This window comes from Procambarus clarkii, chromosome 50, assembly GCF_040958095.1.
Source record: "Procambarus clarkii isolate CNS0578487 chromosome 50, FALCON_Pclarkii_2.0, whole genome shotgun sequence".
Taxonomy (NCBI): Eukaryota; Metazoa; Arthropoda; class Malacostraca; order Decapoda; family Cambaridae; genus Procambarus; species Procambarus clarkii.
This window is the reverse complement of record NC_091199.1, coordinates 8,318,779-8,343,639: the sequence shown is the minus strand read 5'-3', so window position 1 is coordinate 8,343,639 and position 24,861 is coordinate 8,318,779. Positions and strand designations below refer to the sequence as shown.

At 36.8% G+C, this 24,861-nt stretch overlaps 2 protein-coding genes across 7 annotated transcripts in view; one reads left to right on the top strand and one right to left on the bottom strand.

Annotated features, from left to right (window-relative positions):
- Window positions 1-11,162, bottom strand: part of Scamp (secretory carrier membrane protein) — a 33,533-nt gene extending 22,371 nt beyond the window's left edge. For 4 of the 6 annotated variants that reach the window (XM_069303456.1, XM_045766093.2, XM_069303458.1 and 1 more), the window contains exons 1-4: window positions 10,833-10,990; window positions 8,315-8,416; window positions 5,851-6,003; window positions 1,196-1,277 (exon numbers count right to left, since the gene is read on the bottom strand). In XM_069303456.1, coding sequence (XP_069159557.1) covers window positions 1,196-1,277; window positions 5,851-6,003; window positions 8,315-8,416; window positions 10,833-10,874 — 379 coding nt within the window. In that variant the 5' untranslated portion in view covers window positions 10,875-10,990. Of the gene's footprint in view, window positions 1-1,195; window positions 1,278-5,850; window positions 6,004-8,314; window positions 8,417-10,832 lie in introns of all 6 variants that reach the window. The other 2 variants (XM_069303459.1, XM_069303460.1) reach the window with 2 other exon arrangements.
- Window positions 11,163-19,030: 7,868 nt separating this feature from the next.
- Window positions 19,031-23,861, top strand: LOC123772723 (synaptic vesicle membrane protein VAT-1 homolog-like). The gene is made up of 10 exons (XM_045766082.2): window positions 19,031-19,323; window positions 19,807-19,936; window positions 20,148-20,252; window positions 20,585-20,695; window positions 20,836-20,978; window positions 21,162-21,265; window positions 21,732-21,787; window positions 22,254-22,346; window positions 22,572-22,676; window positions 22,832-23,861. Exons 1-10 carry the CDS (start codon window positions 19,112-19,114, stop codon window positions 23,093-23,095), a joined length of 1,323 nt encoding a protein of 440 aa, XP_045622038.1. The 5' UTR covers window positions 19,031-19,111; the 3' UTR covers window positions 23,096-23,861.
- Window positions 23,862-24,861: the final 1,000 nt, after the last annotated feature.

Below are 24,861 nucleotides of genomic sequence, written 5' to 3'. Positions count from 1 at the left end.
CAATTTGTATGTTACTACCATGTATAAACATATAAACCTTAACCAACCTAACTAATTGACAGGTTGCACTAATTGACAAATGCACAGTCCACAAATGTGTACTTTTTTTTAAAGTACTGTATGCTAATAACTTTTTTTGAAACCAAATGGTCTCCTTGTTAATGCTACATTCTATTGGAATATTCAAGATATTACCGTACATGTTAATGATTAAAAACAAATTAATAACAATGTATTATAATAAAATATTAAATGACAATTCTGGCAGCCTAATGGACCAAGGTCTAGAGAAACTCAAGTCCTTCACGCAATGAAGTCATTTCCTCAAGGTTCCTAAGTGTCAAGGCCCGGAGGTCACAGATTCAAGCTAAGGAAACGAACTAGCTGAAAAATCATCAGAAAACTTCACTGTTGCAGAATGATAGACAGTTGAAACAACGAGAAGGAGGCGGCGGCCAAAACCATCAATAGTTTCAAAACGTCACATGACAAAGCACTGAAGACGGGACACCATGAGCATTACTCTCATTCTGTGACCCCGCTTAGGTAACTACAGAACCTTTGCAAAATTGTATGCAGAAACTATCATAACAGGTGTTAAGAAAACTAGACATGACAAAATTGTAGGAGTTGGGCAAGTTTTGTATCCAATGTTTAAAGAAAGAAAAAGGTGTGAACTTGGCTGAGTAAGTAATTTATGAAAATCTAATAAGTTCCAAAACAAAAACTAATATGCAAGAGACTTTGGTTCTCTGGTATCTGAACTTCAACGGATCGAGCAAAGTTAGCCAAATTCCAGCAGAACAGCATCAAAACACACATTATGGCTGACTAGTACAATACTTTAAGTATGAGGCACTGAATTTATTGATTTGCACAATATCAACCTCTTTCAAGTCTTCATTAAATATGGGTTCATAGCCTAATGTTAATTTTCGTGGCCCTTCTTGGCAGAGGACCGAAGTTCCTAGCAAATGTTTTATGGTTTTTTTAAATCGTTCTACTGAACAGTCCATTACCTACCTTTTCTTTACTAGTTAAAAAAATAATAATTACAATTGCTGGATAAAATTGGAAACATAACATTTCAAATTCATTTCAGGAGTCACATACTTAATAATAATAATAAGATAAAAATATAGTAATCTTTTTTAGAATAATACTTATTCTAAACAAGCATGTTTTCAACACCTACCTCCCGCTGACCCAACATTACGCAGCTCCTCCTCTTTCCGGGCTAATTCTTCAGCCTTCTTCTCCAACTCCTCTTGTCGCCTCTATAAAATCAAATGGGGTACAACCAGTTAAATCTCAAACAAATGTAGTTTTCAAAGACAACTGGCATTTTTAAAACCCCTAATAAATCCTAATTTGAAGCACATGTCAATGTTGCTTCAAAATCACAAGAACCTTTCAAGTCATTGAGGTCTATGAAGTACAAATACCACAACTGAGTAAGAAGTAAGGGGTGATAGGAAAAGAAAATACTCGCAAAAGTGTTCACGGAGAATCTGCAAGGTTTCCTCTGAATACCTTGTATTCTTAGTCCCCCCACAATTGCACCAGAGGTAAGAGCCCTTACTAAAAATAAGCGTCTCATTATGTATCAACTTTTAACACTCACACTGTCAGACACTGCACCAAACAGGTATTCTTAATAGGCACCATATAAGTAGCAGCATCATATATTTTACATATACATTCACAAAGTAAAATATGAAGGTAATCATTTAGGAGGTGCATACTGGAGGTAGATTTTACCTCAAAGGTTAAGAGATGGGACTATGTTATTCAATGTAATTAATTTAAAATATGTAGACATATATATCCAGTAAAACATTTAATGAACTGAAGTATGGCCCATGCAATGCCCAAAACATTTATACAAGTACATAAAGGATTCTCAAATATGCATATGCTAATAACCCGATAGAACAGCAACAATACGTGAAGTTTTCCAAGCATAGATATTCTGCAAGCTGCTATAAAGTGATTTAAACCTACAATGAAATTGTCTGAGGGAATAAAGCTAAAATAAAGAATATCATCGGCAGAGATGCTGCAGCATCATGGTGGATAGTCTGTTTTCAAACCTTGAAGTATATGAAATATAGTATCAACATTTTCTATATTATTCTAACTTTTGTGTATATTGTATAACACAATGGAAAGAAGTGTGAGCTCGCAACGACAACCTCCAGTCACACTTGTGCATTACACCAACTTTTATGTTCATATAGTTCTGGAAAATATTCTCCCACACTGTAACTATGCTCAGGATTCACTACCTAGGCACAACAAAGAACAGCCACCACCATGGCACTGGCTAACCAATTAACACTGTTACGCTATGATGTACAGGCAGGATATAACAAATCCATGCTATTAAACAAAACAAAAAGGACAAATCTCAAGTGAGGCATGCAATACACACAATAAATAAATGGCAGACATAAATCGTGTAAATCTGAACGCGATACGTTGTTACAATTTTGCCTTATTTAGTGGCTATTCTGTTGGCATTGGCATTTACATTACAAAATATACATTGGCATTTACATATACAAAAACCCCATTTATTTATCATTAGAACATTTAATGCCACTTTATGAGAAGCAACAATATTACACAAACTGGTTTTAATTCATATTTTTGTTTAAATACTGAATAAACTGTACACACACTAGTCCAGTAAACTTATTAGAATAAAGAAGGCATCAAGGCTTTCAAAAACATTAATGTGCATAAAACTCATGACAGTGATCAAAACCACAAAATTATCCAATTTTGATGAATTTTATAGTCCAAGTAATCTATTAATGATGACAAATGACTGTCATTTGAACGAAATGACTTTGAAATGACTGTCATTCTTTGTCAATGTATGTAATTGGATGATATTTGTAATTACAAATAATGACTTTGTTCAAGTTTGAAGAAAAAATCATTTAACAGGATAAAGTGTTAGGCCAACAAGATTATAAAGCACTTTAAAGGAATATGAGCAGACTAGAAACTGGGATACAGGCACAGAGTGAAGGGCTCTAGCCACTTAAGACCATCGTGAACATAACATGCCAATCCTGCAATTCAATTCAAATGTATACTATCCTCATTTTAATAGATTACAAAGCTCTAGTTAGATAGTATTGGGCTGACAATTTAACATAATGGCAGTAGGAGAGATGAATAACTTGTTAGATAATGCAGGAATTAAAAGTTATCACAATTAACTATTATATTGCCAACAATTTGATACTAAAATGAACGACGTAGGTCGAACAATAAGGTCAGAAGACTGGAAAGAGTATAAACATTAAAGTGTGACAGAGTGATCACTGGCAACGCCCGACTGACTTTGACCTTTGCTGCGCGGTGCATCAGGCCAGAATTGGGGCAGACAAAGTGATAATTATTAAAATGACATGCCTGGAAATAGTGCGATTGATCAGAAGCCAAAATAAAATTGTACATTAAATACAATGTAAAGACCAGAGTCAATTATTGAAATGTTTAGACAAACCAGTTCTATATTGCTGCAGATAAATAGGTAAACCTAGTGGCTGAATCAGACAACAAATAAATTATTCCAATTTGTATTCGTAAGGAACACTGGACTGTCAAATGGTTAATGAAATTTAGCAACCAATGCAATTAACTATAGTGAAATGTGTACATAATATCCAGAACTGTACAGTACATGTTTGATAAGTTTATTAATGAAGCTCAGGATAACACAAGCAACTGTACTACAGGTAGCAACACACAAGGTACTGCCAACACACACACAAACATTTAAAAAACAAAATGAGCCTTTTTGAAACTTCCCCTTAAAGTTAGGAATGCCATTTTACCAATGCCACCAGTACAACCAGTATTTTTGTATAAGTAAATTTAGCATGCATGAAATAAGTAAATTTCATAGCAAAAATTTCAGCAAATACATAAATCAACAAAAATATGCAGTACAGGAAACATTAAAAGTTCGTGCATGTGTGCACACACATTTGTCCATGCAAGTGAGGCCAGAGAAGTTACAGGTAAAATAATCTATGGGACAATTAACTTCTTTCTGCTGTACTAATAATGCAACAGCTTTGTGAAGCTGGATTCTCTGGCAGTCTGCATGTTCTCACCTTTAATTCCTGGGCCATCAAATACAAAAAAGAAGGAAAACATTAGTTGCTTGCTTAATTTAAATAGAATCACTACTGTTAAGACCAAAATTTGCACAAGGGTACTTTAAATTCATTCCCCCCCCCTCCCCATAACACATGTTAGAATAAAGCATTTGACAACAGGATTGATTCACAATGTAATACTGTATTTAGTTATGAACTTAACCATTACCAGAAGCATGCCATCAAAGTTAAGGTAATATATTCTAAAAAAGATGACATGTAATGGAGCAGGTTCTTCCAGTTAGTATTCACCGCAGCTGATATAAAAGTTGCTGGTTAGCCCCTAAATTACTTAAATAATACTGCTTTTGCTATTATTACAATGCATATATATATACACACTATCTATATATCATCTACATTGTCATGCACCATTACAAATCGCTAAACATTTCTGGCAAGTGTAATAATCTTATAACGGGTTATCAGAGTTCAGCCTAGTCTAATTTTGCACTAAATTCTAACAGCACACATTAAATACAGGCTATATAATATTTTCTTCATATTTTGAATGTTTCCACCATGGATTTTTTAAGGGCAATATTCTATTGGGCTGTCAATAACAATATTTGTATCATAGAATTGATAAAATATTGGCACATATTTGTGTCACTAATATCACTTAAATATTATATTCTTTGTACAATAACACTTGTTTTGCTGTTATTACACTATACACACACTACACATATAACACACTACATTTTTGTGTACCATAACAAACCACTAATCTGGTCTGGGGAGACCAAACAGCATAACGCCATCACACGCCAGACAGCTGACGACACTACCTCACTCGGCAACAATCCTCCTCCCAACATACTATGCACATTACCAACTCTCGACACAATGCTGCTATTATTGGAATCCTGGTCTTAAGGAAAATTATTCATTTAGTTTATTTTGCAAAGGAACAGGAGCAGTCATTCACAAGCTCTTCTATAATACTATTGCAAAATAATAGCAGTTGCATATACATTTCATTTTTAAGCGACGCTGTGGTCACAAGCTGAACAGCAGTGCTGTTAGCTCATCCTGCATGCATCAGCTCTAGTTGTCCACTCAGCACCGAGGCCTTCACACCCAAGAATGGTACCCACGATTTTTTTTTTTTAAAATGGCCACTGTTTACTGGAGCCCTGAGAAAGCCAAATGTGAACCCCGTGTAGCCGCGGTCCTTCTTTTAAATCTTGTGCAATACTCTAAAACATATATACAGTCTACATGATGTGTGCCCTCCAGTCACATAGGCCAAAATCATATACATGTGATTTGCACCCTGGAAGGGATAGTCTATTCAAAAAAATTTATTCGATACCAAATAAAACAGTCTGCAAGATTACAGCCCAGATCTATTTTCCTTTGGTTCACCTAAACATTCAAATATAGTTTTGGAAAGTTGCACTAACATGGCACTATATATATATATATACAGTAGATACTTCCCATCACTACCTAATATCATTATTATTCAATGACAATGCCCACTCAAACAATTTAAAACTGTGAAGCAAATCTTTAGGCCCTGCTATTAATTAGAACACACTACAGATACTGTAACAAAGGCAAGCCAGCACCACAGGAAATTACAGTAATGATCAGCCTATCACTAATGGCCCACGACACAAATCCTCTTCATCAATTAACCCCAAACTGCACCAATGCTCACCTGAAATTCTGCAGTGGTGACTTGCTGTTGGGCCGAGGGTGTGTAAGTGGGAGGATTGTTTGGTGTAGGGGTGACAACTGCTGGCTGCCCACTCACCACACCACTACCCACAACTGGCTGTACATACGGGGCAGCATTTCCACCGGTGCCAACCTTGTAAGATAATAAATATACATTAATACCAATATCATAAGCAAGAAAAGATTTATTAAGAGACAGAAAATGAGCTGTAGCCATGTCCAGTCAATTCTACTGAAATCACCTTCTGTTAAAGAAGAGCAGTTATCACTGCTTTTCAGTTCAAACAATTAGCAAGCTGTAAAAATTAATAGAGCAGCACACATGCAAATGAGACAGAATATTGAAGATCTGAAATATTTATATTGCACAGATTATCATTCTGGTGCAATACCAGGCACACAAAAATGTGGGGTGATAGCAATGTGGTGCACAAATTACGGACCAATAGCCCTAACATCACACATCAAAATCTTTGTAAGAGTGCTAAATAGATAGATCACAAATCACATGGAATCACCATGTCTACACAACCTCGGACAACATGAGCTCAAAATGGGGTGCTCTTGCCTCTCACGACAGACTGATCACTATGACACTGCCTTAGATGCCATGGAAGGTTAAGCAAAACAATGTATTACATACAGAATTTGCAAAAGCTTTTGACAAATGTGACCATTGGTGTTATTACGCACAAAATGAATTCAAAAGGAATTACTGTACTGGCAAAGTAAAGAGATATACATCATAAATTACATCTGGAAAATATTAGAGGGACTGGTTACAAATCTGCATACAGAAATAACGTCACACAAGACCAGGAGGCATGGCAGGATGCGCAAAATAGTCCCCGTGAAAAGCAGAGATGTAATAGGTACACAGAACTGCAGTATTAACATAAAAGTGCCAAGACTCTTCAATACTCTCCCTATATACATAAGGGGCATGAAATGGTTAGCCTCTGTGTTCAAAAGAGAACTCGACAAACACCTCCACAGGATACCTGATTAACCAGGCTGTGATTCATACATCAGGCTATGAGCAGCTGCATCCAACAGCCTGGTTGATCAGACCACCAGCCAGGAGGCGTGGTCAGAGACCGGGCCACTGGGGATGTAGATCCTTGGAATCAACAAAAGGCAACCGCAAAGTAAGGAGTAAGCTACATCATACTTTTGTTAGCAGACTCAAGAGCTGTTCCTTTCCTAGTTCATGTTCAACCATATTATACTAATTTTCCCTGGAACACAACCCGCTACAGGTATCTGGTTTACAACCAGGTCTCCCATTAATGTTGGATGAACAGGGACACACACACAGTTTTGCCGTTTGTGAATTCTGGATTGCTGCTTAGGCAATTCCCACTGGCCAGGGCTTGAACCCACGTACAGGCTGGGTACCAATGTACAGTATTATAGTAACTATACACACAAATTTCCTCGAGCATTTAGCTGCAAAATCTTTTACATATCTAGCTAAGAATATAAATCTTTTACATATCTAGCTAAGAATATATTTCCATCAATCTCTACAGTATATTTCAAAAGAATAGTAAACTATTTCCGTGCCAGTTTTATAATAGGATACTAACTTGCCAATGTTAACAGCAGTTATTTGTTATTTCTATACTAATTTAACAGAAAACAGTCTTGTTATATGAGCGTGGATAGTAAACATGTGTCAGTGATAAGGTTATCAGTCTTATCATATTTCATGTAAATACCTTGAAATAATTTTTTTATGAAATTAGCAATTATGGAAATGGTTCAAAACTTCATCACTGTCAATATAAAGAAATCCCATAGCAGTACTTTATGTGCTTTTCTGAAGCTACTAAGATTTGTGACATTTCCACACTCCATATCTTTCAAAACTCTTGACATGGAGGCCCATCCAAGCACCCAATATTTACTCCCTAAAACACACACAAAGAAGACATTAATGACCTTACAGCCATCAAAAGAGAATAAGCTATAAGATTCGTAGACGTCACTAAAAAGGCATTCAAATTAAGCTTATCTATCAAGTGGGGTTCATGCCTACTAGCTAAGCTCATATTTCAAAGATATAATAAACTTTTTTTTGTCCACACTTTCCTATAATACACAGATTGAAGAATTTTCTTAAAATATGAGTCACTGCTTAGTTAAAATTGATAGTTTAAGTACTACTGTAAATATATTTATTTTTACTCCATGTACTCTTAACATCCTATCAAAATTTCATGTAACCGAGATAGTTGGGTTGGAAGCTATGACTATTTGGCATGGAATAACCATTGAATCTGCACACCATCAAATTAACTAAGACCTCACATTCCAGTCTCCCTTCATCAAAATAAATCAAGGCAATAATCAAGTTTAGTGTAAAGGATCACTGGAAATCAATGCCGGAATCTAGAAATCAATGCAGAATTTTTATATTTAGTGCACTATGTGCTACTTACTGTTGTAGTGGTGTTGTTACCAGTTCTCTGGCTGCTGAATGGGTCATATTCTTCCAAGCCATTTTGAGAAGAGCCTCTTGTAGCCTGCTGGATTGAAGGTTCCTGAAAAAATATATGGCTAAAAGATCTACACATTGTTTTTCCAATATATATCACCTTCTGAATGCCAAAATGCTAAAAATGTAAGTTTGATTTAGACAGTTGATCTGTTTAGTCCAGCCATTATTGTAATGACTTGTACAAGTTATGAACAGTTTCTGAATCAGAAATATATTCTTATTGGCATTTGGTAAAAAAAAAAAAAAAATTATTCACAGGTTGTCAAAATAATTCCAATGAATACTGCATGCATTTAACAGATGCATGCTATACAGTATATGATATGTAATGTTAAAACTACAATTTCATGTAAATTTCATTAAAAATCATATTACTGTAATTATGGAGCTGACTATTATGTAAACTTAAGGACTATAGTAGTGTGTTTGGATATTAATGCTTTAAACACTGCACTGTGCACCTGGTTTCGGTAAAAACCGACTAGTGCAATTGTCAAGGACACATTTTGATGTTTTTATAAATGTTCAGGTAAAGTTAGTGTCAAAATGTTTACAAACTCAACCATTTACATTTCAAAACAGTGATGAAAACCTTAAAAAACATTAAAATATAGCCTAATTATAACAAAATACAGTAGCACAACTCTCAGTGCGCCTTAGGGTGTTCTGTGCCGTACAGTGGTTGAGGAAGCACCACATGTCCACCCCAATACTCCTCCCCCACCCCATGCTGTTTAATGGGACATGCTGTATTATATATATAGATAATCTCAAAAATTATTATTACACCAAAACTAACATACAGTATATCACCTAACACTACGTGTTCTATTAATAATTTGATCAACCTATCTTGTACACCATCATTTTGACACTAACTTTACCTGAACATTTATAAAAACATCAAAATGTGTCCTTGACAATTGCACTAGTCGGTTTTTACCGAAACCAGGTGCGCAGTGCAGTGTTTGAAACTTGGTTACCTTACCTCAAGGTAAGGTAACCTCAAGGTAAGGTAACCAAGTTTCAATATTATCCCAGAATACCCAAATGCAATTATCTACAGGCAATGTCACCTCTCATAATAGCATATACTGTCCAGTATAAGAAGGAACACTGCAGTAGGCTTACTGGTCCATGAACATCATGTCTCATTTATATCACGTTATTTTCACTTGTTTACCTCTTCAACCTAATTGCAATTTATCAAAAAAATTATAGTACATGACATATTAGTCATCTGCAATTAGTGCATTGCTAAACTAATGTTTACCTATTTACTTTTATACTTAATCTAAATTTATCCAATTTAAATAATTGCAAATGGACTAATTTGACATTTTCAACAGACGTGTACCGTTGTACAGTATGTGTATCGGTACAGTATTATCAACTTAATTTTTGCAGTAATGGTAAATTACATTAGCTACTTTTCTTTTACTTAAGAGCAGGTTTAGAGCTCTTTCTTCCACAGTTAATCATAATCCTTACCAACAACTTGAATGAATGAAATTGCAATGGCAGCTTGAAATGTAGTTAAGACAGTCAAATAAGATCTGAAGCCTGAACACCAGTTAATTGAAGAAGTAGAAACAGAGATAGAAACAAAGTGTCAAAGTTGAACCTCAGCACGAACACAAGTAAGAGATTACTCCTAACCCCATATTACTCCTACCAAATCCTACACCTTTCTTACCCATCCCATCCCTGTTCCACTCACCCCATTTTCCACCAACGCCCTTTCCCACACGAGGGAAGAAATAGCCTAAGCTGCCACTATCCTTTCGAGATGTATATTGTCTTGATAAATGTACTTGAACTTTTCCACATGCCAATTACCATCCTGCTCAACGCTCGCTCAATACTGCTCGTGTCATTTAACTACCCACTCTTTGGTCTTGCCTCTCACCTCTCCGCTTATCCCCTAGTGTGACAAAACACTTAATATCTCACTGCAACACTTGTATACAGCTTCCACACTTGACAAATAATGCCCAGGCACATTGAGTTAAATTATGAAATATTCTTGTAAAGACCACAAAATAATTTACCACAATTTACACCACACACACACACACATTTATGCAAACTTGTGCAGAAATGTATAAACTTAAATGTTCTCAAATGTAAATATGAAAACAGAGCCACGATTGGGGGGGGCCCAGGCGAGTCATCTCAAGATACCATCAAGAATTATCACTGCTGACTTAACTCTTTTTCACAGCCTGGTTGAACCACCGGACACGAACCATGGCCTAAAATTGGCAGAGTGGGATAAATCCTGTAGTCAAACATGGGGTCAGGGGGAATAGGGTAGGAAATGGGGGGTATTATGGGGGGGGTGTCACCGTCATATGACAAACCCCCAGCTGCTACCGTCCAATGGTAACTCCGCTCAAACTCACTCTTTCCCCCGTTATCTCCGGGTTTAATGGGGCTTTAAGGTCGTGGATACTCACAGCGAAGGGGTCAGCGAAGGGGTTGTCGTCGAAGCCTGACATTATGCCGCTGTTTTGTCATAAACTAGTCATTCACTGGCGATTCTTTCGATCTGTTGTCGTCAAACACCTCGACGGTCAGTGTTGCCACCACCCAATGCCACCATTACCTTTTCCTTCGCTACTGTCTCCCTGCATTTCTTGCCTCATATATACAATTTACCGGTTATAAAATACACTAATGACTAATTTAATTCATTTAATGATTTAATCTAGTCTTCCTGTCGTTATATATAATGTAAAAACAATATTATAAATTGAGGACGGATATTTCCTAAGGTGGTCATAGGAAATGGGGAAAATCTGAATTCTATTGTCGGTGTGGAGGAACAAAAGAGGATCAGAGTGAACCTGGAGACAGTGTTCAGTCTTAAAATGTTCAGATTTCCGAGTTAAAATATTATGACAGGAACCTTTCACTCGTGCTTCATATTCCCTGTTGTATTGTACGTGTAGTCACGTTAAATTTTTGTCTGATATGCACTTCCTGATAACAGGGAAATACGCTGTAATTTTATAATTAAATTTTAGTTTAAAAGGGGTCCATCTATATACACAATTTAAGCATATGTAATGCGGTTATGGGAAACTTTAAAAAACATTATCCCAATTATTAATTATCTACTTTTCTCCCAAATTACAAAAGAAATTACTGTATATATAAAATTTACTCGTGAATTAGTCACTGAAAATGATAATGGAGAAAAGAGCGCCAATTTCGTAATGTGTCGTAAAGACGCACTTATAGAATTATGGTACAGTAGTTATACAATGGTCTTCGTGGTGCAGTGGTAAAACACTCACCCGGCACTTTGGCCTTGGTTCATATCCTGGCAGGGGAGGATTGACTGGGCGCCAATCCTTAATTGTAGCCTCTATTTACCCAGTAGTCAATGGTACTTGTTAAGCGATTTGGCGGCTCGTATTTCGGGGAAAATTAGGATTAGGGACCTGCCCGAAACGCTATGCTTGCTAGGCTTTACAAGACTATATAATTGCCAGAATTAGGCTGGGATATCGATATCTATGGCAGGTAGCTGCAGGTGATGAATCACCCAATGGTGGAACATTCTAATTGTAAACTATGTGAACAAGAGCTGGGACATACTCTCCAACTCTATATCTGTGATTGTCCTGTTATCAGTGACTTCATACCTAATGGTATGAGGTACTTTGAGCTCTGTAATTACTTCATACACCTCAGGAATATTGGAAGATATTCTTGTGCTGTACCCAGATTTTGCTCGTGGGGGCTAATAGATCAATCAGCCTTACATTTTATGTTCTCATCTGATTTTTAGTTATAGTTGCTTTGTTTTTGTATTGAGGCTGGTATTATATCCCCTAATATTCCATGTATGACTAACCATCTTTGAGATGGGAATAATAGTTGAACTTATAGATAGTTCTTGATCTACACTGTGTAATATCTCATATAGAATAGGGTAGCTGCACATTGCTGTGTATACCTAATTTTGCTAAATATAAAAAAGTCTGGTAAATTTTAAAATAGAGGTCGATCTCGAATCCATTGTTGATGTGACGACTTTTATTGAATTTTGTAACTAGCTCATCAAGATTGTAACTTGCTTAGCTAAATGACTTGTGGAGTTCAGTCCCTGAGCCCATCATGTGCCTCTGTAACCCTTTCCGCTACCGCCCACAAGATGGGTATGGGGTGCATAATAAATGAACTAAACTAAACAAAAAACTTTTGAATGTTTTTTTTAAAGGTGTGAAGGGGTAAACACGTAATACTAAAAAAAAAGTTATTTAATAAAAATTGAAAAAGCTCAAAAAAATAACAGATGAATATAATTAAAAGATTGTAACATTAGATTATATTAAACACTAATTGATTGTAAAACAAAAGTATTGTAAACTATACACTTAGCCACTGAACTCTGGTAACACTCTATTGAAATAACCCTTGGAATACTAGTTATTGAAACACTGGCATTTTAGATACAATGTACTATGAACTGAAATGTGGTGTACCACAGATGATTACACCCGGAACCAAATAAAATTGAAATTGACATTAACATAAGTTTATTGAGGTAAAATACACACAAAGGGATGAGGTAGCTCAAGCTATTCTCACCCCGTTCAGTACATCGTGTTAATACATACATAGACACACATCACAAACAATAAACATATTACCAAACATTCTGAGAGATAAACATATACATTTCCTCCCGGAACCAATGGGACCAAGGAAAATGCTACACAGAATTACTAAACTAGACGCCGCCCACCATCCTGCCTGATGTTTAGCTATATCAAGTAATGAGGCAAGAAGCATTGCTTGGCTTTGAGAGTCCTCTTCTAGCTGTCATTAATTACTGACCGGTTGTTAACAAAACTGAACTCAGAGGAAAGTGGACAGTTTTAACATGGATATATTTAGAACACATTATGATATTCACCAAACTATAAGTCCCTACCCTAAAACTGGCAATGGTTAAGACATCACACATGGAAAATATCAAAGACCACACACATTACCTTCTGGGTCCTGCTCTACAACCTGGGGTGAATTCACTCTGCTTTCGTCAGCACTTCAAGGAGTCAGCTGCCCATGGTGTGTGTAAAAACACTCAAGGTGTACCATTAAGTTTGCTAAGATTATCAGGATTAATCATAACATGAAGCAACCTGACGAGGGTGTAGCTAGGAAATATTTCAATTAACTCTAGATGAATCTGAGGTCACATGGGTGACCTTACCAAAGAGGTTCCCATAGTGAGTCATGAGTGTACTTTCTCTGGGGGTTACAAGATGATAATGATGATAGTCATAGAGTATTACATTATAGAGTCATTAGTTCTAGCAACAGTACAGTACTTTAATTATTTACATTAATAACAGGATGAAAATACTAAGAAGTAATTTAGAAAAGTAACTGGAACATAACATAACTTAGAGTAATATTGTATAATTTCTGTTTAATGGGGTCAACACTTAAAAATAAACAAGGATAAAGAAGGACATGAGTAAACACTTTATAAATTAAATACAAAAATTAGATGACACATTGAAGAAAAGACATTTATTAGTAAATAAAATCTTAGATAAGATCAACACAATAATAACAATACTTGGGATAATGTGAGAGTAATTAATCACATGATACTAAGTATATGATAATAATTACATGACAATAAGTAAATATTACTAAGAGTCCTTAAAACTGGTTGGGAGACATAATTTTTAACTATATTTGGGTTGTCATTCCACAATTTGGGACCCTTGATTTGCATAGCATTTTTGGCTTTGGTTGAGTCTCTAGAAATATCAATGAAATATTTGTTCCTCGTGTGGTGACCATGAGTGCTGTTAGTCTTCTAGGAAGTGCTTATATGGTCAGGATTAGCATTGCAATTCAGAGTTTTATAGACATAGAGAACGGTTGAGAGTATGGACAGAAACTTGATATTTAACATGTTCACAGATTTCAGTAAGGGTGGTGTCTGAGAGGGGAATTTGTTATTGTTCTAATTGCTGATTTTTTTGAGTAATTAGGAGTCGGAGATAATTAAGGGTGGTAGATCCCTAGGCAGAGATACTATAGATGAGATAGTGTGCTAGTTTCCGAGTTTGTTAATTTACTATACACGCCATACTCATCTTGAGGTTATCTTGAGATGATTTCGAGGCTTAGCGTCCCAGCGGCCCGGTCCTCGGCCAGGCCTCCTTTTTGTTACACATCCCCAGGAAGCAGCCAGTAGCAGCTGTCTAAATCCCAGGTACCTATTTACTGCTAGGCAAACAGGGGCATCAGGGTGAGAGAAACTTTGCCCATTCGTTCCCGCCTCCGCCGGGGATCGAACCCGGAACCTTGGGACTACGAATACTGAGCGCTGTCCACTCAGCCGTCAGGCCTGCCCATTTGTTTCCCATCCCGAGGGCGGTGGAAAAAATTAAAGGCACATATATTAATGTACTCGGGAACTGAACCCCCAACATTCATGTATCTAAGCAAGTGACAGTCTTTATAAACCAGTTACACAGTTTAATATAATTTATATCTATGGTGAGCCAGTTACATATTTACTAATTCTGTAACCCACACCATTCAATGGGCGTCAGTGAAAAATATATAATAATGTGCATGCACTACCTTTAGTTATCAACCGTTTGATATTTGGCTAAGATACAATCTGTATATGATATACATAATTAGTACTAACATGTTATTTATTTATTTATTTATATACAAGAAGGTACATTGGAGGTTAAGAAAGTTCATAGTAATGATGATGATTTTACATTCTTGTAAAGTCACTAGGCATGTATTTAATTATCTTAAAGTAAACTATAATAGGTATAATATCTGAGCATAAGAGACAATACTTTAAGTTAATGGACAATGAAATCACAATACAATGATGTATATATGAGAAAGTATTGATCGAGGCAATATTATGGGATTGATCTTGCTGGGACTATCTATATATATATATATATATATATATATATATATATATATATATATATATATATATATATATATATATATATATATATATATATATATTAATTTCAAGGAAAAATTCAAACAGGCATACGTACATGGCTAGGCTACACTATCTTTTATATATATCAGACATCTTAAGATGTAGCATGGACAAGTTGTGCGAGAGAAAACTTTGTAAGGGTGCCAAATGTCTGTAAAATAAATTATACGGCAATAAGACAATATACTATACCAAGATTACATGCTGGTGGGGGCGGAGTCCCAACGTGTTGATTGTAGAGACTGATGGAGATGATGTAGAGAGATGTAGTCTTTATCTTCGTGTTGTGTAATGTTACAATATGTTTCAACTATTTCATAAAGAAAAAGAATACCCGTTCGAACTGTGAAGTGTGGACAGGAGAAGAGCGGCTTATTGAGCGCCAGAGATATTGCCAGGGCTTAAGCCAGCTGCTTCCTATATTCCAATTATGGTGTCCGCTTGTATTATGGTCCTAAGCCATCCTTCAGTGATTCAACTGGGCACCGGCCGCCTCATAGGCAGCGGCCAGGATCACCGAGGGGTAATTAGCGTGGCGCCAGTACCGTGATTGGTGGCCCGAGGGCCTCTGTTGGATACGTACCAGCCAATCGTAGGGGTCCGTTCTCTCAGTCGATTTTCGGCACCGCGGTGTGCGGGCGAAGCCGGTTTTGACTCATGGGACGGAAGAGGATATATCCATCACAAGCTGGTCTTTTTCTCTTTCCGAATTCAGAATGGATTTCCGTTCCATTGGTACTTTGAATCTATAAGCACATATGAAGAGGAGAAACGTGAAAGACTTATATTAGCTCATGTGAGGCAGTTCCTATTTATATCCAATAATATTCAAACATTTATCTTCTTTTATGTATTTATTTGTGTACACGAAAGTACAGTGAGTTGTGAGAGTACATATATATAGTTGTTGACTAAGTGGTACATTATCTTCGGGATGCTCCCGGACGCAGGTTCGAATCCTTGTCACGGCCCTTGTGGATTTGTTCATTCTTATAAAATCACTAACATTCATAACGTGTCAGTAATCAGAAACAACCCTATTTCCAAACAAATGTTAACCTCACTATGTTCTGATAAACTATTTAGCATGTTATTGATTTCCCTTTAAAGAGGGCATTGATTACCAACGTGGGTAGTTATTAATGCCTGAAGGCATTAATACACCGAGAACGCCAATAAAATTTAATGGACCTGAGACAGTGAAATTTACACTTGCTATTCCAGCTATCATATCATATTTGCAATTATGTAGGAAGAGCCACATATCAATGGGTCATCCTGGCGTTCGGCGAGTGCTTTGTCATGGGTTCGTATCCTGGCCGAGGAGGATTTACTGGGCGCAAATCCTTAACTGTAGCCTCTGTTTAACTCAACAGTAAAATAAGTATTTGGTTGTAACAACAATTCTTCGCGGCGGGGATCGTATTCCAGGGACCTGCCCGAAATGCTACGCGTACTAGTGGCTGTACAAGAATGTAACAACTCTTGTATATATCTCAAAAAAAAAAAAATAATGTCTGCAGACTTCAATAGGCGTTACTACTGCTAGACGGCTACAAGTGCCTCGATCGATGATACAAGCCCTGTCTGCTGTAGTGGTGGTGCAAGAACCACCTGATCAATATAGTCAACTTTGCCGAACAGAATTATTTATGTACTTAACATTGCTAACATCAGTGAGTACATGAGTTTCAACGCTTCAGGTTTCATGCCATGTGTTCTAAAATTATTGATAACTGAACGTTTGACTTTTAGTGTGTCCTATAGTTCTTGTTCACACAGTTTACAGTTGCAGTGTTCACTGTTAAGAGATTCAGTATACACTAGGATATCACAATAGCGTGCTATATCTTTGTAGAAATCATTGGTGCACAATGGGTATCGAACCAGCGTTCTGAGTCACCCCAGACACGCGCGTTCAAGTCATGGGGTGACCCATGATGCTGACTCAATCCACATCCTGCTATAATGATGTTTTCAGTCATTATACCTGCAGGCACCTCCCGTATGTAATGATATCCTAGCCTAATTCTGGCAATTATACAGCATCACATTGGTGAATATTTTGTACTGTCTATACAGCTTCAAAACGGTTAACGTAACACAAACAAGGAGAAACGGTTTCAAGCTCTACAAATTACAGAAAATATGAGACGCTTTTTCACCCACTAGATTATAAACCAGTGGAACTACCTACCCGCCGAAACCGTATATGCCAAAAAACTGTTAAATTTTGAAATCCGCCTTGAAAAAAATTATCAGACCAAATTGAGGAACCTTTGACAAGCCGTCGACTTCCTGTCCTCGTCGAGGTCACTAGAGTATTAGTGTTCCTCAGGTAAATTCAGGATATAGTTCTCAGTTCTAAGGATACCGACTAAAAATAAACAGATGACCACTGACGTCACATAGTTCACTGTTTACATCGTTATTGTGAAAGTGAACACCCTTATAGTCGAATGTATACACCTTCAGTAGTTAATGAGTCTATTTCAGCAGCATAATCGTAATTGAAATCCATTTGATTTGATTTGGATTTGATTTTATATATATATTGATCCTTAGTTTACTGTGCAAGTTGTCTGCCTTTATGAAACGTGACTAAGCTTGGGTTGGAATTCCCAGAGGTGTTTTCATATCTCATAAAGCATCCTGTTTTCACTGGAGTAGGTATATAAGCTGCTAAATACGATCTTTGAAGCATATATATTATAGCAAAACAAAACACACATGGTATGTTTCTTTGAGAATTTTTTCAATATTTTCCCAAACAATAACATGTAAGTATTCACGAGAAGGGATCAGAACCTCATTTCTAAATCGCTATAATTACTAACCTTCAATAATAAGCAACACTTACCTAACCTAATCTAACCCCTCCTAGCAATCCTAGGCCTAATAAACGATATCTTAGGCCTGATATAGTACAATTATATGTGCTATACTAAGGCTAGGAATTTTAAGATTGGTCTTTGGTTTTATTATCCTCACTATAAAATAATAAATAAAAAATAGTTTAATATTGGTGGTTCATCACTACATATTGATACCATTTACTAGTTATTATATATAAGTACGCCTATTTATAGCAAATAATTAAATTCTCTCAATTTTCCGACAATCAATGACAGCTACAGTTGAGCCAATTAGTAATTAAGACTCGTATATTACACCAACAATTACAACAGATGCATGGAATCATTAGCCAGCTTAATAACGAGTTTATAATCCAATAATACTTAAGTTAACCCTCACAGGCAGTAACACTATATGTCGCATAACAATGTATTAAAGTGTTACATCCTGGCAATGCCACTAATTAATTAGGAGGCAGTAGTTGGTACTACAAGTACTATGACTAGAGAAGGCTGGGCTGGGATTACAGAGGTAACCATGAATGGAGCTCGGAGTATGCGCAGACGTCAACAACGCATGCGCATTCCCAAGTTCCAGTGTCGCAATACACCACATTAAAATCTTGTAAAAAAACAAAAAACAAATATCCTACTCAATATTTCTCATCTTGCAATTTGTTTGATTAGCTAAAATTTATTATTTATCTTAGAAGGTTTGATTTAAATAGCGATCTGTGGGAGGAAATGCAGGAGAAGTTTTGTTCCGAGACGAAGCCAACGTTATGAGGGAGGTCTGGAGCGTTGGGCGTGTCAGTCTCCTGTCACCTGTTGAGTCGTGTCTACCGCATCTCCTCCTGGTAAAATGACTGACACGGACACCAAGACCGCTGCCGAGGCTAAGACCGAGGTGGTCGAGGAGGCCCCCAAGGACGTTAAGAGCGAGGAGGCGGAGGCGCCCAAGGAAATGAGAGCCGTGATACTGAACGGGTTCGGCGGCCTCAAGTGTGTGAAGATCGTGCGGCGGCCTCATCCAGCCCTCGCAGATGGCGAGGTCCTCGTCAGGGTCCAGCTCTGGTCAGTAACCTTAGACACTAACATCTTAAATGTGACGTAATATGAACTGTATGAAAGATTTCCTATTTTATTTTATTAAGCATGGTTGCCGAATTGCTGATGGGTGAGTCAGCGTAGGTGGTTATGGATTTTATTACAATGGGGGAGGCGGAAGACGAGGGGGGGACTTTAACAGCTCTATTCTCTATGAAGTCTCGAACTTTACTAGAACTTTGTCTTGATCTGGCATATAATGATTATAATTTACGTACAGGTGCTTGTGGGAAAACTTTATTTCCCTTTTAGAGTATTAAAACTAGACTATGGCAATAAAACTGTAAAAGGCTGAAAACTAAGTGCGTGTATGAAAGTAATGTATTAAATACAATAAATATACAATTTGTATAGATTACTATGGTGTGTAGTTTAGCGGGTGACTGAAGGGCGTGGTTAGACGCACATACGGTGATTGAAAGATATATAACAAAGTATAATTGGGTACAGCGGGGTGAGCTTCCAGGACGTGATGGTGCGCCAAGGCTTCACGGAAGCCCCGCCCAAGATCCCCTTCATCCTGGGCTTCGAGTGTGCTGGCGTGGTAGAGGCTGTCGCCGATGATGTCAATAACTTTAAGGTGTGGCACCACTCTCATCATTACCCCCGGCAACCACTACATTCTCCACCCAAACACATTTTGCCCTCTAGTGTTTGGGGTTACACATGCATGCACAATGAATTACATTCACTAGACTCATTAATTTTCCTTGGATAATTGTCATATTTCTTGCATTCTTCAATCTTAATTGATTAGTTTTTAAGGTAATTTGGGGTCACTGATTTGGCAGGTTGGCGACAGAGTGGTTGCCTTGCCCGACCACCGAGCTTGGGCAGAACTGGTGCCTGTACCTGCCAAATACGTGTATGCCGTGCCAGAGGCGATGCCTCTACAGGTGAGGTCACGGTAACTTGTTCAAATTTGATGTAATTGGCTTTGTCCCAGTGTGTGATTATGAAAAGTTTTAGATAGTGTGGCAGTTCTATTACTGCAAAATTGGTAATCTGCATATACAGTACTAATGATAAACCCACTAATAGTACACGGGTCTAAAACTTGGTTAATTAGCCTAAAGTTAACGATTAAAAGTTAATGTTTATTAACTGGGGGGGGGGGATATTAAATGTTAATAACTGGGTTTATTATAATAAACCCTCTAGATATTTAATCTAGTTTTCGTACCCATACGTGCCCACTACATTCTTTAAGATTGTTTTTTCTTTCCAGGAAGCAATTGCTGTAACAGTGAGCTACACTGTGGCTTATATGCTAATCCACGACTTGGGCAATATATCTTCTGGCCACACGGTTCTCGTTCATTCAGCTGGTGGTTCTGTGGTTAGTATTTCTCTACTTGTGAACCTTGGCACCTTCTTTTAAATATCTGAGCATGTAAAGGATGAGGGAGGGAAAACTTCATTAATTTAGCATGCTTTTACTTTTGAAAATTAAAGGCAAACTACCTTTTGTCTTTTTAGGGGCAAGCTATATGTTCTCTCCTACGTAACATGGGTGGCATCACTATAATTGGTGTGGCTTCAAAAACAAAGCATGAAGATATTAAAGATTCTGTTACCCACCTCATTGATCGTGGCAGTGATACTCCAACTGAAGTACGCAAGTAAGTTGTGGAATTGCCAAGGAGGAGCATTGGCTCTGAAATTTGTTTGTAAAAGTTCACTAAAAATGAAATGGCTTAGTTTGTTACAGCTAATTAAAATACAGGCTGTATCATAAAATTGAGATTGTAAAATGTTTAAATTTTTGGTACTCCAATTTAATTAAATTTGTGTACTACTTGTAGGGTGTGTCCAGATGGTGTTGATATTGTATTGGACTGCCAAGGAGGAGAAGAGTGCAACAAGGGTTATAGTCTTCTGAAACCACTAGGCCGGTACATTCTTTTTGGTATGTACAACATACACTACCCATTAGTATGGCTTTTAAATCTTTAAGTTACCCTATTTCAGTAAGATTGAATAAATACTAGTCTTTAACAGCATTCGACGAAACTTTTGTGCTCCTAGAGGCTAACTAGGAATTTGACTGTCGGTTGTCCTTGTCAAAACTAAATGTCTAGATCCTAGTAGAGATTGAAAAAGAAAATAAATTAGCATATGATTGATTAGCCTAGTTATCACTTGTAGACCAGCATTCTCAATAGTTACATTAAGGCACTACATGTCTTGGAAAAAGTAGTCTGAAAAATCAAATTTTGATCCATGACTGTTCCCTTTTAAAATGCTAAATATCATAAAGCTTACTTTTGAAACTAGATATCATGGCAACATATTTGTTTTATTTAAAGAATCCTACAGTTTCAACTTTTGTTATATTTAGTGTAGATGGGCAAAGTGAATTCGTATGCTTTCAGGCCCTTCCAGTATCGTCACGGGGGAGACAAAGAGCATCCTTAGCGTCATAAAATCGGTAAGTGCAAGAACTCCCTTTCCCCCTAAGCTAAATTCTTGGAAAGTAAGAGTACCAAAAACCATTTAACATCTTGATAAATTCTCTTAAGTTCAAAATGCCTTTATGCTAATTCATCGGTTGTACATGTTGGTGTTGATTGGTGCATGCTATACTAAAATACGTGAAACAAAGATTGTTGGCTTAACCTTTTTAATGTTGCATAACTAGAATTTCTTTTCGTTTAGCCTTTTTAAGGATGTTTGTAAAGATTTTTCTTTACTTTTTGTGCATTCTGAAGTAGCTAGATTCCACCAAATTGAATCTAAATTGAAGATGGCAAAACCACAAAAGATAAGTTAGGTGTGAATATGTAACTTTAAGTACCTAATGATCTGCCATCTTCTTGGCTCAACCCTTTACATAAACAAAGCAAATTTTTTTAAAGTATGCAAATTTTAAATGTGCTGAACCTTTGCTCTAACAGTGGCGGCAGGTGGACAAGGTGTCGCCATTAAGGCTGTATGAAGACAACAGGGCTATCTTCGGCTTCAATCTCCGTCGTCTACTCTACCAGCAGGTAGGAGAGGGAACGATTACCTTTTACATTGTGTTCAAACAATACTAGCTGAATTTGGTATATAGAATGGTCAAATGGCACACTTTCAAAGTAATAAAGGCAACATTTGCATTTTAAGAAAAATTTGTGCCTTCATAAGTTTTATGAAAGCCTTTACCTTCCACATAGTCTTGTTTAAATTTGCTTGACTATAATTTTCATATAAACTCCTGGGCATCTTTCCAGGCTGGTGGCCATGAAAGGGTCAGGTGCGTTGTTGAGGAAGTGTACAAGCTGTGGCAGAGTGGGGTTGCAAAGGCGTGCATAGATTCTACCTTTGCGCTTGAAGATGTGAGTAAAATGTTTCAAATGCAGGCGATGAGTCACAATAACCTGGCTGAAGTATGTTGACCAGACAAAGTGTGTGGTAGATCATGAAATTGTGGACTCTTAACTTGACAAGTGGTAGCATTTTATGATTTGTAATGGACTTTATTTCATTACAGGTGACTGAAGCCATGATGAAGATGCATGAAAGACGTAATGTTGGTAAACTTCTGCTGGACTTGTCTATGGAACCAAAGGCTGTCCCTACCACTCCAGGCAAAGGAAAGAAGGAAGAAAAGAAAGATGAAGGGAAAAAGGAAGAGAAAAAAGAAGAAACGAAGAAGGAAAAGAAAGATGAAGGCAAGAAGGAAGACGATGAAACTAAAGGTGAAAAAGAAACGGACTTGGTAAAATCAGACGAGGTAAAGGCTGAAGGCAAATAAAGATAAGCAGCATAAATAAGGTTTTGGTAAATGAAAAGGTATGCCTATCTAGAAAAGCAGATTAGTGACATGAATTTTAAAAGGTGCAAAATGGTTTTTGAGCAGTAAACTAGTGTAATTTAGCATAAGCAAATGCATAAAGTTTATACTTGATAATTAGCCACAATTTTTAACTAGGGCTTCATCTAAGCAATGTAATTAAAATTTACAATGCTTGTCCTGTGTACTCATTGTATGAGAAATATTGAAACTAAAAGCTTCACTTTAGGCTTAGTACTGCTCAAAACTAATGAATTGGAGGTCCAGTAAGTCTTCCAACTTTATAAAATGCCCTGTAGACTTTGCAATTATTAAAAGATCATAAAATAGTCCATGTAGGCCAGGAATATATATATCTTGTCCAATAAAGAATTTGAAGATTTGCACTATAGATTTTAAAAACCAAAGTACAGGGGTAAAATTTGATAGTTCACCTTGGCTGTGAATACTATACAGTGTATAACTGAATAAATTAAATTCCCAAAGAATGGGCAGAACTTACCTTTTTAGCATGGGTATGGTAATTTTTTTTTTTTTCAGTGCCATAAGACCAGTGAAAGTTGAGTGGGCTAAAAATGCCCAGGTTAATATTATATCCTATTATTGGAGCCACTTGATATAACCATGGTCTTGTATTAAACTCTCTGAGCAGTACTGTTGGCAAATATTGACAAATTTGGTTCCTATATTAAAATAACCTTCATCTATTAAAATGGTATTACTGTAACGTGCATTTTTCAATGTCCTGATTAAAGTTTAATAAATTTAAACTATGGGCTATATGCTGCTGCTTAAATAGTATAATTGTATTCATATTAATGTTATCCTAGGGAACTTAATGGTGTCTGGTGATTAAAATGTATTGGATATTGATTCTGGCCTTAGTGCCACAAAAGTAATTTGAACTACAGTAGGGCTGCAGGAGCTAGTCCCCAAGTAGTAATCTACTGTATTAAGATTACCAATAGTTAAGCTACTGTAAGTAATTATCAAAAGGCATCAAACTAGGAAGACTATGTAGCACAATCAAATGAGCGGGATAACCGAAAGGCATTTAATATCGCTTGATGCCAGTAAGAGAAGCCCAAAGTGAACACCTATTAAAGGCCTAGGATTGTCCATACAGGGACAAGTGACTCGGTGGGTAAGCTGCAAAGATGTTCCCTACAGAAGAGCTCAGTGCAAAGGCCCACACACCAATGTAGATGTAATAGGTTATGTTGCCAGATGGTCTATAATTAAATTCTCAAACTAGTACCTAGGTACAGGGTTATTTTTTATTAACAAACGTCCTTCCCTATCTCTTTTTTAGTTCTGTAAATTTACTTTAATTATTGCTCCTCTTGAGTAATTATCACTGGCACAAAGCCACTGATTTAATTATTGGAAAAGGGTCCTTAAATTGTTAACAATATTCCTTCTCTGAATTAATATGGTGGATTGGTTTCCCACATTACTATTATAAAATTAAATAGGAAACCTAGAAGGGAAGTTATTACTAAAATTCCTAATTTAAATTAGGAAATTGCAAAACCTCTAGAAAGAAGGGGGGGGGGTATTGTCAATCTCTACAAGTCCAAACAGTGAGAAAAAAGTCCAATGTCCTGATTTTCAGGATGATGGTGTTTGCTTACTGACCATCCCTTGTCATTTGTCCCACGATACTCCTTGAATCCAATAGGTTTATTCCTCGCCCTGAGCTTTTCTCATATTGGTATCCCTAATGA

What these genes read in the sequence shown, in the direction of transcription:
- LOC123772723 (XM_045766082.2), top strand. Translation starts at nt 19,112, where the DNA reads ATGACTGACACGGACACCAAGACCGCTGCCGAGGCTAAGACCGAGGTG. An exon ending in ATGATGTCAATAACTTTAAG is followed by an intron (nt 19,937 to 20,147) that starts GTGTGGCACCAC and finishes CTGATTTGGCAG; the next exon opens with GTTGGCGACAGAGTGGTTGC. An exon ending in ACTCCAACTGAAGTACGCAA is followed by an intron (nt 20,979 to 21,161) that starts GTAAGTTGTGGA and finishes TACTACTTGTAG; the next exon opens with GGTGTGTCCAGATGGTGTTG.